A 13461-nucleotide genomic window follows, 5' to 3' on the forward strand; every position below is an offset into this window, starting at 1 on the left:
ATGGGCAGTCATCAATTGCTAAGTCTCATGCCTGGTATTTTGAGCCCTGAAGTGTTCAAGCCGCTTCCAGAGCGTTTGAAATCGCTATCCGGTAAAAGAATAGTGATGTCAGTGTCTCGTAAAGTTGCCTTTGGCACAGTTCTCATACATTGATCAGCGATGGCACGCTCATCACACAACGCCTCTACCGCTCTCCCGTGGAACATGAAAAGCGACATATTCTTGGTTGGTATCGCTTAATCAAGCAGCTTACAGACCATGGTGTGCAAGTGATTTGTGTTTTTGATGGCAAGGAACGCAATGTGGCGAAGGCAATGGAGGTAGGTATTTGCGATCTCCTTGCTATTTTCTGCTTCCTAAGTCTACTAATCTATCTGAAGACAAAGAGGAGGGAGGATTTGCGTAGACTTGTTAAGGCTCAAGCCGTTGAAGAACAAAAGCGCTACAGCAGACTTAGCAAAGTGCATCGCTTTGTGGAACCTCTGGACCGCCCTATGCGGGAGGACCTCACAGAAAGATTACGTTCAATGATAAACAATATGGAACATATCCTGAATGCCCAAAATCAACCGTCCTTGAAAGCTACCGCTGATCAGGCGCAGCAACTAACGGTGGATTCGGAGGATCGATTATTCCCTGCGCTGTCTGCATGCGAGGCTTGTGATGACCAGCGGAAGTCCCATACATCAGAAGCCCTTTCACAGCATAGTAGCATGCCCGCCATTGTATCGAATTTACCCCGGGATGCTTCTGGACTTCATTTGGATGAGCTGGCCACTTTCCACATGACGGATGACCAGCACAAAGAGACATCTCTAGAGATACAGATAGAACAGACCGCGCCGAGTTTCCCATCACTACATGACACAAAAATGTTCATACAAGACGGGTCGCTGGTGGACAACAGCTCGGCCGCTCCTTCATTACCGCCTGTCCAAGAGTCCAAGGCAGTCGAAGAGACTGTCTTGGAAGAAACCATGGAAGAATCGCCAGCGGACAGTATCTCGGCCGCCTTCTCGTTACCGCCTGAACGAGAGCCGAGGACAGTTGGGGAGACTGTCTTGGAAGAAACCATGGAAGAATCGCCAGCGGACAGTATCTCGGCCGCCTTCTCGTTACCGCCTGAACGAGAGCCGAGGACAGTTGGGGAGACTGCCTCGGAAGAGACAATAGAGCAACTGCACAGGAACGATACTCTTACCGCGTCATCGCTACCGCTTGAGCAAGAGTCGAGACTATCAGATCAGAATGTCGCAGAAGGAGCATCTTCTGTCTCGGCCGCCTTCTCGTTGACGCCTGAACGAGAGCCGAGGACAGTTGGGGGGACTGCCTCGGAAGAGGTCATAGAGCATTCGCACGGGGACGATACTTTCGCCGCGACATCGCTGCTGCCTGATCAAGAGTCGAGACCAGCAGAACAGAGTGTCGCAGAAGAGGCGTCTTCTGAAGAGACTGTTTTGGAAGAGACCACGGAGGAATTGCCAGCGGACAGTATCTCGGCCGCCTTCTCGTTACTGCCTGATCAAGAGTCGAGGACAATTGAGCAGACTGCCTCGGAGGAGGTCATAGAGCATTTGCACGGGGATGATGCTTTCGCCGTGTCATCGCTGCCGCTTAATCAAGACTCGAGACAAGCGGATCAGAATGACATAGAAGAGGCATCTTCTGAAGAGACTGTCCTGGAAGAGACTATGGAGGAATTGCCAACGGACAGCATCTCGGCCGCCTTCACGTTACCGCCTGATCGAGAGTCGACGACAGAACTGCGTGGAGTCGATACTTCCGCCGCTTCACCGCTGCCGCTTGATCAAGAGCCGAGACCAGCAGATCAGAATGTCGTAGAAGAGGCGTCTCCTGGTATTTCTTCCTCAGATGGTACCATATTTGTGCGGAATTTGATGGGGCTCACCAACGAGGCATCTGCAGATACGAATGAACACGCTTATACTGCTCCACAAGAGCCAGAAATTGCGCCTGAGGACATCATTCCAGCCATTCTTGAGTGCTATGACGACTTTTGGCAGAGCGCAAGCAAAGTAAAAGCCCTGCCCGAACCATCATCAGCGGAATGCGTCACTTCCACCGGGCTCGTGGAATCTGCGGAAGAGGCTCCTGGCGAGATGAAACTGACTGAAATGTCTAAGAAACAGAAGCAGCTCATCACAGAAGAGAGCCTCGTTTGGAGCCGTCTGGCAGAGTCTCCTCCTAACAACTCTGCATCCGAAACTGTCGAATCAGAGCTCGCCGCCCTGATGGACAAGAGCAGCGCTATGGTGGAGTCATTCAAAAGGCGTGTTGATGGACCGACGTCTCAGACGTATGAAGAGAGCAAGGAAATTATACGTGCTATGGGGATACCCGTTATTGATACTTCTGGGCCATACGAGGCTGAAGCACTTGCTTCCTTACTGATGCTCAAGGGCCATGTGGACTACGTCGCCAGCGAAGACACGGTACCTATCATTCTCCACATTCCATCCGCCGCAATACTGATAACGTTCTGCAGGACGTATTGGCTTTCCAAGCAACGTTGCTTAGGAATCTCAGCAGTCTCCAGGACCTTCTTGATGTCATATCGGGTGCAGAGGTGCGAGATGCCTTGCAGCTCGATCCTGACAGCTTCCTCGATTTTCTCCTGCTTATGGGCACAGACTTTTCTGTTCGCATCAAAAATCTCGGACCCGTGAACGCTTTGAAATTTATCCGGAAATATGGATCCATCGAGCGCATAGTGAAGATTTTGGATGGTCACCAGAGGTTCCGGCTGCCGTTCCCGCGCGACGAGTATTTAGGTCAAGTGAGGCAGGCAAGACAAGCGTTTACGAAACTTCCGCCAATGCCGGACCTTGCTTTGTTGCAGCCTCAGGAGTTCAACGAGGACGAGGTGGACAGATTGCTGTCGCATCATGAATTAGCATCCGCTGCTGAATTGGATCAGTATTTCGCCGCACAGTTACCCACTGCTGGGTTTGAGGATTATAACAATGCATTCTCTGGAAACTACTTCAATAGCAAAGGATTGGTTCGAAACTACTCCGATGACGATCCTGATGAATCAGAATAACTTCCATGACGATGTCGATTATCTCACTTCATCTACGAACCAGTGTATTCCCGCATCTTGCAAATATCCTTCCTATCATCTGCATTTCTTGAATACGCTGTCATTTGTATCCTGTATCATTTATGGTTCTACGTCACCAAGATACTTAAACAACGTCTGTAACTCAGGGTGCAGCAACGTCGATTCCAGTGAAAATGATGGATCCAGCCAGCCTTCAATGGTCTGAGGCGCATGTTCTGACATTGGATCGAGCCCCCGCCATGAGTTCATCGGTATCAATCCGTCGGATGTAGCCGTACACTACTCCCCGGCTTCGTGTCCCACATCGGATTTGTGAGAGGCCAAACATAAGACATACAAAGAACATCAGGAAACATGGGTTCACAAAGGATCTAATGCGCGCAAGTGAGGCATAGGCATAACCGTTAGACTTCATTCCTGATCATGATACTGAAACAGTTCTCGCAAAACGGTTTGCCGTCCCTCTGGAAGAACGAAGGGTCCTCGAACGGTTTCTCGCAGCTCTGAATCAAACAAAAATATGGTACATCAGCTCTAGTCCTTGAAGGACGTATCGCTTTGCTTCCGCACTCACCGCACATACGAAGCACTCCCAGCACCACTTCCCCCCAAGAGCTTCTACCGCCCGCTGACCATCCCGGATCGATTTCTTGCATCGCTTGCATTTCGGCAAGCGTAATCGTACATGGCAATTCTCGCAGTATGGATGTCCACGATAGACCGTGAAGCGCAGCATGTCATCCCCTCCGCCAAAGTCGCCATCGCCGGAGAACGTGAGCTCGCCTGCAATCGTTATTTGCAGCCGCTGTTGAGAGTCAAAAGCACGAGCACGTACCTGAGAGGTTGCGATAAGTCTTCGGAGAGAGGAATGGATCCCCACATTCTGCGCAGAAGAAATGCTGCTCGTGATATGTACGCTTTCCAAGCTCATGATCGTCCAGCGTGATGAAGCGTTCGTCGACAATCGCAGTTTTACAATGGTAGCATTTAGGTGCGAATAACTGAGTTGGAACATGATATCAGATATGTTCATCGCAGAAAAAAAAAATTAGAGAACATTGAAGTCCTTACGTACCTCATGATAGTCGAAATGACAGTACGCTCTCCCTTCATGCTCATAGCTACTCAGATTCTCCAGCAGCTCGTCACACACACAGCAACGGAAACATCCCGGATGCCACCGAGCGCCCATCGCGCTCACCGTACGCCCAACAATGCTACCACCGCAGCCGCCGCATATCAAACCGGGGCCCTTGTAGATCACCCGCCCCGCTGGACTTCCTCTATTCGCAAGCCTTTTTCTCGCACCAGGAAGAGACAGCTCTGGCGCCGCAGGCGCATGGTCGGCTTCATCCCCTACAGATATGCTCGGAATGTCCGGTCCGTCATCACCGGATACCGAGATCGACACGACGGGCGCTTCATCTCCGGGCATTGAGATAGAGATGATCGGTCCTGAGCCGCCGTCGCTGTCCTCGCTGTCGTTGTCATCAGCACTAGCGGGGAATGAGATCTTGGGTATCGGCTGACGCGCCCCCTCTTTCTTGTTGCCTCCGTCGGCCGCCTGACGAATCGGTTCACTAGCTCTGCTGCGGGCGGGAGGCTGAGGGAACGACGAAAGCGTGAACACGGAAGAGCCCGAGCCAGCGGAGGTGGGGGATGCCACGGCGAACGGGTTCCCGTTAGGAGCGGGTGAGCGTACAGTGGGAATGGCAGGGAGGGGGTGAGACGACGGTGTCGACGAGGGTGGACGAGGGAATGCGGACGGTTTGAACGCTGATGTTGCAGATGATGGAATCGTAACAGACACGGGAGAGTTAGCATTGTGCGACGGCAGAGCGGGCGGTCCAGGTCTCCTGGGCAGCGGAGCCCTGGCGCCATTCGGCGCAGAAGACGAGGAACCATTGGACTGTGATATGGCACGACCACGGATCTGTATCCTGATCAACGAAGGCGAGGGACCGCGATTCGACGAGCCATTGACTGTATCCGACACGACACTGCGATCAGAATTATTCGACTGTTGGCACTGTACCTCAGTAGGCGCCCGTGCAGGCGACGGCGAGCGCCTCAGCGACGGCGGGGGAGCATCGTCCAGGCTAAGATCCAGCACTCTCGGGCGCGGCGATGGACTTGGAAGAGCGCGGTCGACCATACTTCGGAAGGCGCTCCCATCAGTGTTTCCAATAGCGGGGCTTGGTAACGGTGCTCGCGGAAGCGGAGGCAATCCTGAAGGCCATTTCGGTGAACCTGCATCGGGCGTGATGGGAGTCGTAGGCGGAGCAGCCTGCGCGCGTGCTCCGTTTACAATCGGCACTGATGGCACTGATTGAGAGTAGCCATGTGTACGCGATGGTGGGCGTGGGGAGGGTAATGCACGACTGCCAGGTCTGATGATCGTGCTGTTAGGAGCGGCCGGCTGCCCCTCCTGAATCCCTAAAGGAGAAATTCGGGCTGCGATACTCTGTGTACTTGATTTCATGTCGCTAGTATTGCTCGGAGTTGAACGAATGCGGGATGGAAGGTCAAGAATGCCATATTGGTGTCTTTGCTCATCCGAGACAGCTCCGTGGACATCCGAAACGTTATGTTCGCTACGAGTCGGTGGGCGCGAGAGTAACGCTTGTGAGCTCAAGTCTTCGTCGTCCGAACTATCTGCCTCGGCAGCTGCCGTAGCGCTTGACACAGGGTTGGGTAAGGGTAAAGGGCGTATTGACGGGATGCTCGGACGAGGGAGCATGCGGGGAGGAGAGCTAGGTGGCGACTGTGTGAGCTGCGTGAGTGGTGCCTGTACTATAGGCACCTGAGGAAGTGGATGCTCGGATGAGCTCCTGGCACGGATCGGCAGAGGCCGGCCTGGAGACTGGGGGAGCGGCCGGACAGTGCGCAACGAGCCATCGCTTGCAGGCGGAGGCGTTGATGCAGGTCCAGAGAAGGTCCCGCGTCTTACTGCTGGGGGTATCTGCTGTTGCTGTCCAGAGGACGCAAACGCGGACGCCGGCTTTCCTGGTGCAGGCAATGCACGTCTCCAGTGCGGAACAAACTTCTGCCCTGGAGGTGCAATCTGTGGCAACGAGTCCTTCGGAGATTCCGACACCACACTCGCAGACTGAGCCACACTTTGCGCCAGGTTAGAATGGGCAGGCGAGCGCGGTAGAGGCTGAGGCTGTGATGGAGCTTCAAGCTGTGGTAAGGGCTTGGGCTGTGGCAGGGTCTGCGGCTGAGGTAGGGGCCGCGGAGGAACTGTTGCAGTCGTGCTTTGCGGTGGAGGATCCTGCGGAGACATCGGTGAGCCCAAGTTCGTGTTGACACTTGGAAGAGTGGGAACGGACAGCGCCGGCCGATGCAATGGCGTACGCGGACGTGGAGACGGTGCTGTCGGTGGGACAGAGGTCGGCGCTCCCAGCGAGTCGGCACGGCGCGCGTGTGGGTTAGGGAGTGGTCGGCGGGCTGGCATTGAGGCTATCGGCGATGATGCAGGTTGTACTGGTGTAGAGGGACGTTGTGGCTCAGGGTGACTCTGAGGAGGCGTATGAAGTGAATGCTGCACGTGCGAAGGATGATGATAGCCTGCCAGGAGCGCTGTGGGGATGGGAGAGCGGGGAGGTGGCGGCAAAGGGGAGCGCGGAGCAGTCGCTCGGTCATAGGAGTAAAGGGTATTTGACTGAGTAGGGTATGCCGGCTGACCGTACGGTTGGCCACCATGGGTGTAAGATGGCTCTGGCTGTGCCAGCTGTGAAAGTTGCTGAGGGTATGGAACATGAGGGTACGATTGCATTCCAGCGTCAAAGCGGCCCTGCGTGGAATAGTATGAATACGTGTTCTGCGCCATGGCTGCGTGAAGAAGAGCCCGCTCGATGAGTTTCTTATGTTGTCGAACTTGTTCGCCCCTCCAATGACTGCACAGCCACTCGCTTGTGAGCGATCGCTACAGCTGCGGAGGCAATCATGATCATCCTTGATCTCGACGGAGGATGCACGTGTCAATCGCTTACACGTTCAAGTATTCGTGAATGAAATATTTCCTTGCAACACGGCAAACGTGTCAGCGTCTGGAGAGAAAGGCAGTCGTCGCCAATAAGACGCTTTCGTAAATTCGTATTCCTGTAATCTGTGGCGGGCTGTTATGGCTAGCTTGGCCGCTGATGCGCTGATGGCTACCACGACGGAGTTGAACCTTGATCATTGCACCTGATCCGAGAGGAAATATTACGCACCTCTGCACAATGCTCCTATTGAGACGCGTATGAAAACTTATCCGAACACCTCCTCGGATCAGCTTAATAGCGGACTATTTAGAGTGACCTTCATCGTGCGCGTCAATGTCGAAGTGGCCGGACTGTTTGGCTTGAGTCGCACGAGGGAGGAAAGCTCTGTGACCGTTACATCTACATCTGGGCGCCTACTACGGCGCGCTTAACCCGGGTGGCTTGGAGTAAAAGGGGACTCCTGCCACCGATACTACGAGAGATGTGACGGTCGCTACCTCCTTAGCACTGCAACTGGGACGGAGCATCCAGCAGAGGCGACTTCTGCCAAGTACGATACTAGCTCCAGTGAATTACTGCTGTGATTTCTACTACAGAACCGTTAATTCAAAGTTATTACGCAGCTACGCTACTACTAGTATGCTAGTCGAAGCTATCACAGCTACTAGGATTAATGATAACTGGGATACAGATTACAGTCGCAACATGTCTCACTATCCATGAGACTCCATATATGTGATATATCGGAAAATTGTCCGTCGATGAACCAAAAAGCAATACCAGGCAGTGGCATCTTCCAATTGTGGAAACTAAACGCCTGATAACCAGGCCCTTCCAATACACAGTGACCAAATAGATGATAGGGTACAAATCGGCAAGGTAATTAAACACCCGCCTCGCCTTTCATTCCTCCCGGAACCCCTGCGCACAGATCACTTTAGGGCCGATGGCGATGCTCGCATGCCCTACAATTGCCGAATTGCGACGCCAATCGTACCCGTTTATCCATAGTAGTCCAACGGATAACCCAGGAACTCACACTGCTCCTGTTCAGCAAACGCACCCATGAAGCTCTGCCATTGGAGTGTTCTCAACGGCGCGTTCGTCAGCGTCTGAGACGAGACCGCCTCCCATGCGCTCTCCTGCTCGAACATCGCGAGCGTAGTGTTGTAGCCGCGGGCCGATAGGAACGCTTTGTCTGGATTCGGGTCGTAGGTCCGCACGAACGAGGTCCACACGTCCACCATTTGCTGCATGAACGGCAAATCCTGATCGTCACGGTAGGGAAGTGTGTTCGGAAGGGTGCCGAAGACGTAGTATAGCTCGCCGCAGTGACATCTGTACCAGACAAGCAGCGTAGTCAGGGTTCATTAATATACAAAGCAACCTAGATTGGACTCACTTGAAGTATTCTTGAGACGGATCACCATATGGATGCGACGCAGTCACAGGGGCATCGCACACAGGCCAATTCGGATCGAACGCCGTGATCTGATAACTCCGATTGAACTGATAGAACCATACGCTCTGGAACAGGTCGTGCTCAATGGCGGAATATGCAGTCGCCTGGTCCAAACAACGGAACATGGTGTCGCTCGACACACGCGCGGTGACATTATATACATCCAGTGTGGCGTTCGGACCTGTGGGGACAGAAAACAGAGAATTGCCAACGACATTGGTTGGGAGGTCCTGTGAGCTGAGAGCGGTGGTGAGATTGTCACTGGTCTGATGTTCACAATTAGAATGAGCGTCATGTCGACGATCGAACAATCATAGACCTACCGGATAACCGATGAACGCAGCGCCGTCATCCCTCATGTAGCCCCACATTGTGTGGACATTGGCAACAGTGCCAGACCCATTCAAAGGCAGCTCCTGTGAAGTCACGTATGTGCCGTCGACCACAACAAATCTATTGACAAGCCCTTAGACAATGTCAGATCGGAGTGGTAATTCATACCTAGCTACATTTGTCATCGTGACAAGATCGTAAGCATCCACGGCCCTCAAACACGAGAGTGCATCGGACGAGTTGCAGCCAGCTTCCGCCAACAGAGGATCAACGACAATGGCAACTTCCTCCGGGATCGTCATATACTCGGAGTAGGTCGTAGCGTAGTTGGAACCAGCCAGATTGCTCATCGAGATAACCGCAGCATACTTGCCTATCGCAGGCGGGGACCCGAGCAGCGCCCGCACAGACGACGCACCGGCAGACTGGCCTGCGATCGTGATTCGAGTGGGATCTCCACCGAAGGCACTGATGTACGTCTGAACCCAATCGAGCGCGGCAATCTGGTCCGCCAGTCCGAAGTTGCCGTTCGTCACCCCGTCGTCGAGGGCGAGGAAGCCGAGCGTGGATAAGCGGTAGTTGATCGTCACCACCACGATATCTCCTCGGGATGCCATGTTGCTTCCATAGAAGATGGAATCGGAGCCACTCCCGCTGGTGTACGCTCCTCCATGGATCCAGAACATCACGGGCTTCAAGCTGTTCGAGGATGCAGTGGATCCATTCAACGGTATGTATGGCGTCCAGATGTTGAGGAAGAGACAGTTCTCGCTGCCTGACGGAAGCCCCGTCTGTATGCACATTGATCCGAATGAGGTAGCATTGAGGATCTTCGATCCAGTGTATGCTGTTGAGTAAGTGAAGCGTTCAAAAGGGTCCACGTAAGGAACGCCTTCAAATCGAAAGGAACGTTGGTCGCGATAGCTACATAAGTCGGTGAGCATCTATGTGGCTCTCTTCGAAGTACCACTTACCCAGTGACCATGAGATCGTCAGCGTACACTATAAGGCTGTTGCTAGAATCCGCAGAAGCCCCATATGCTGAACTCTGCGTGCAGAGCGTGGGCAGCTCCATATTGCATGATACAGCTGCCACCTGCCCTGCGACGTCCACAGCCTGGCAAGCATCGCCATTCGACGCAACCCAATACAGCTGAGTTTCGCCATACCGTCCCTCGTACGTCTGATACTGAAGTAGAGTCGCCAGTTCGGTGGTGAAGAACGTCTGGTTGACAGAAAGGAAAGACTCTCCCAAACTGGCGCAAGCTGTCGTTGCCTCCGGCTGCGATTTCGCAGATAGAAGTAAGACGCTCTGGTGCTTTGAGGTGGTATATACTACGTCGCGGAACAATCAGAACTGCAGCCGCTCAGCGACCATGGTACAGGTACGTACCGTCAACATCATTGTAATAGAGCAGTGTAATATCACTGTCTATGGAGGAGGTCGACGGAACGGAGGTTGAAGCTGCAAGGGACAGCAATGCGAGAAAAACTATCAGCACAGGCAGGAGGGACATCTTGCGTTGCCTACCTCTCCAAACTATCCTGCTGCCGCTCCGCTATATACTCTACAGCATCCTCCATGCGTTGTTTCCTGATCCTGCACCGAACATCTAGTGTCGTTCGAGAGTCAGAGTCGCACCATGCACAGTCGCCCAGACACGAGTGGGCGCAAAGCCGATGCCGGCTTGTTAAACGCACCGCCTCTCTTTCCCCGCTCCGAAGCTTCGAAAAGGACAACGAGGGCCGTGCTGCTGATCGCTTTGAATGGAGTGGGTATTTAGAGGCTGTCCCTGCCGCGACGCAGGTTCTGCGACTCCGAGGCTCGACTCAAGCAGCTGGCTGGAGGTTGACCTCCATGATGCCTGTACGGACGCATGAAAGGGCTACTCTGGAGTCTTGGGTAATGTGCACTTTCGCCTTCCATTGCCAGATTTACATCTCCGCAAAGATCGAATTGGATGCAGATGCGGCATCAAGTGGGTAGTTGTTGACTTCTCTTCGAGGCCTTGAGGCAGGCCTCCTTCTCCTTCACACGGCACTAGGGTCTTTTTCAGGAACGCACGGATCGGAACAGTGGTAAATCTCGAAGCGCTCAAGTCCCAGGACTCTTCGTGGAGCTATATGCTCGAGAGGTCAGTGTCGGTATCGCAGTGACGTTGCCCGCATTCATCGCTCGGCGCAGGAAAGGATGTCTCCGTGGAGCTCTCATACGAGTGGAAGATGACACCAACCATGCATTCTCCACGATCCAATCGATGCAACCAATGGAATCAGCGTGTCTTCCGAACCAAGAATAACTCCACGCGCATGCTCATATCACGGTTCTGAAGACTATCCCCCCTCTTTATCCGAAATAGTCCAACGGATAGCTCAGGAAGTCACATTGCTCCTGCTCTGCAAAAGGACCCATGAAACTGTCCCACTGCAACGTACACAGAGGCGTGGTTGTCAGGGTCTGCGTCGTGACGGGTTCCCAGGTGCTCTGCTCCGCGAGTTGTGCCAGCGTGCCGTTGTACCAGCGCGCGGCAAGGTAGCCTGGATCAGGGTTCGGGTTGTACGTGCGTGCGAACGCGGTCCAGATGTCGAGCGTCCGCTGCATGAACGGCAGATCTTGGTCATCGCGGTATGGCAATGTAGTCGGCAAGGTCCCGAAGACGTAGTAGAGTTCACCTGAGTGACACCTGGAATGCATAACAAACGCCAGAGATCAGTTGATGTGTATTTCACGCAGCGAATGCTGACGTACTTAAAGTATTCCAACGATGGATCGCCGTATGGGTACTCGGCCGTGATTGGCGCATCGCAAACGGGATAGTTTGGATCGAAACCAGGCGTCTGATAACTCCGATTGAACTGGTAGAACCACACGCTCTGGAACAGGTCATTCTGTATCGCAGAATAAGCCGTGGCTTGGTCGAGGCAGCGGAACTCGATGTCTGTCGCGACTCGTGCTGTAACATTGAAAACATTGTACGTCGCGTTCGGTCCAGTCGGCACCTCGAAGAGCATCTCTTTTACAACGGTAGTCGGGAGATACTGCGCAAGTAAAGCCGATGTCAAATTGGTGGTAGTCTGGATAGCTATCATTAGCATGCGTCGGATATTAAAACAGTTTAACGTACCGGATAACCAATGAATGCTGCGCCATCGTCACGCATATATCCCATCATTGCATGGACATTAGCGACGGTCCCTGATCCGTTGAGTGGCAGCTCGGTATGCGTGATGTACGTGCCGTCGACCACTATGAATCTACCACACTCATCGGTGAGTATCGCACAGCTATCCAGGAATCCAGCTTAACGTACCGGGCTACGTTGCTCAGATTAACGAGGTCGTATGCATCGTAGGCTCTGAGGCACTCCAACGCATTGTCGACAGTGCAGCCGGTCTCATCCAGGATCCCATACACAACCTCGCTGATTTCCTCGGGGATAGTGTAGTACAGAGAATACGTTGTAGCGTAATCGGAGCCAGCAAGGTTGCTCATCGGGACTGCCGCTGCATACTTGCCAATAGCAGGCGGTGACGCCAGCAGCGCACGGACAGAGGCTGCGCCAGCCGATTGGCCAAAGATGGTGATGCGATTCGGGTCGCCACCGAATGCGGTGATGTACTCCCTCACCCAATCGAGCGCCGCGACCTGGTCCGCAATGCCAAAGTTTCCGTTCGTCACTCCGTCATCGAGAGCGAGGAAACCGAGGGTGGACAGACGGTAGTTGATGGTCACGAGCACGACGTCGCCGCGGGCTGCCATGTTGCTCCCCGTGAATGTCGGGTCGGATCCAGTGCCACTGGTGAATGCGCCTCCGTGGATCCAGAACATGACGGGCTTCAAGCTCTCCACTGATTCGTCGACTCCGTCAAGTGGGACATACGGAGTCCAGATGTTGAGGAAGAGACAGTCCTCACTTCCGGAGGGGACTCCAGCCTGAACGCATTCCGATCCAAACGCCGTTGCGTTCAATGTCTTCGACCCTGTATATGCCGTTGGATATGTGAATCGCTCCGGAGGATCGACATAAGGTATGCCTTCAAAGCGGAACGAAAGCTGGTCACGGTATCTGTGATTGTCAAGGCCAGTTGGAGCATGCTTTGATTTGTGGGGCCTGCCACTCACCCGGTGACTACCAGGTCATCTGCGTACACAGTGATAGAGTTGTTGGCAGCGGCAGAGGCGCCATATGCTGCACTCTGACTGCAGAGCACTGGGAGTTCTGAAACGCAAGAAACCGTGGACACAAGCCCCGAGCTGTCCACTGCTTGGCAAGTCTCTCCAGCAGGCTGAACCCAGTACAGCTGCTCTTCACCATATGCGTCTTCGTATACTTGATATTGCAGCAAGGGTACGAGCTCGGTCGCAAAGAAGGTCTCATTGATAGGCAGCAAGGTTTCCGCAAGACCGGCGCACGCTGTCACCGCGTCTGATTGAGACATTGGCGAGAGAAGCAAAACGCTTCTGTGCTCTGACGCAGTGTACGCTGGAAGCTCTCGAGTTAGCATTGCTCGATTCTGTTGACTCATACACCTACCATCAACATCGTCGTAATAGAGAAGAGCGATACTACTATTGATCGAGGAAGGCGACG

General features: G+C 53.6%; 4 protein-coding genes across 4 annotated transcripts; 1 reads left to right on the forward strand and 3 right to left on the reverse strand.

The window, feature by feature from the left end:
- Positions 1-27: 27 nt before the first annotated feature.
- Positions 28-3064, forward strand: LAESUDRAFT_761049 (PIN domain-like protein; the record flags this gene model as incomplete). The annotated part of the gene is made up of 4 exons (XM_040912852.1): positions 28-107; positions 158-320; positions 381-2453; positions 2507-3064. 4 exons carry the CDS (start codon positions 28-30, stop codon positions 3062-3064), a joined length of 2874 nt encoding a protein of 957 aa, XP_040762222.1.
- A 212-nt stretch (positions 3065-3276) lies between these two features.
- Positions 3277-7094, reverse strand: LAESUDRAFT_297246 (uncharacterized protein). The gene is made up of 5 exons (XM_040901876.1): positions 7081-7094; positions 4161-7019; positions 3921-4086; positions 3660-3868; positions 3277-3588 (listed from the first exon to the last, which is right to left on the reverse strand). The coding sequence occupies exons 2-5, from the start codon at positions 6915-6917 to the stop codon at positions 3490-3492; spliced, it is 3231 nt and encodes a 1076-aa protein (XP_040762223.1). The 5' UTR covers positions 6918-7019; positions 7081-7094; the 3' UTR covers positions 3277-3489.
- A 981-nt stretch (positions 7095-8075) lies between these two features.
- Positions 8076-10386, reverse strand: LAESUDRAFT_761051 (carboxylesterase from carbohydrate esterase; the record flags this gene model as incomplete). The annotated part of the gene is made up of 6 exons (XM_040912853.1): positions 8076-8412; positions 8477-8802; positions 8860-8989; positions 9038-9793; positions 9844-10204; positions 10263-10386. The coding sequence occupies 6 exons, from the start codon at positions 10384-10386 to the stop codon at positions 8076-8078; spliced, it is 2034 nt and encodes a 677-aa protein (XP_040762224.1).
- Positions 10387-11216: 830 nt separating this feature from the next.
- On the reverse strand, positions 11217-13309 carry LAESUDRAFT_657898 (carboxylesterase from carbohydrate esterase; the record flags this gene model as incomplete). Its single annotated transcript, XM_040904713.1, has 5 exons — positions 11217-11553; positions 11619-11944; positions 11995-12124; positions 12181-12936; positions 12993-13309. The coding sequence occupies 5 exons, from the start codon at positions 13307-13309 to the stop codon at positions 11217-11219; spliced, it is 1866 nt and encodes a 621-aa protein (XP_040762225.1).
- Between the last annotated feature and the right edge of the window lie 152 nt (positions 13310-13461).

Source organism: Laetiporus sulphureus, assembly GCF_001632365.1.
Source record: "Laetiporus sulphureus 93-53 unplaced genomic scaffold LAESUscaffold_32, whole genome shotgun sequence".
Classification (NCBI taxonomy): Eukaryota; Fungi; Basidiomycota; class Agaricomycetes; order Polyporales; family Laetiporaceae; genus Laetiporus; species Laetiporus sulphureus.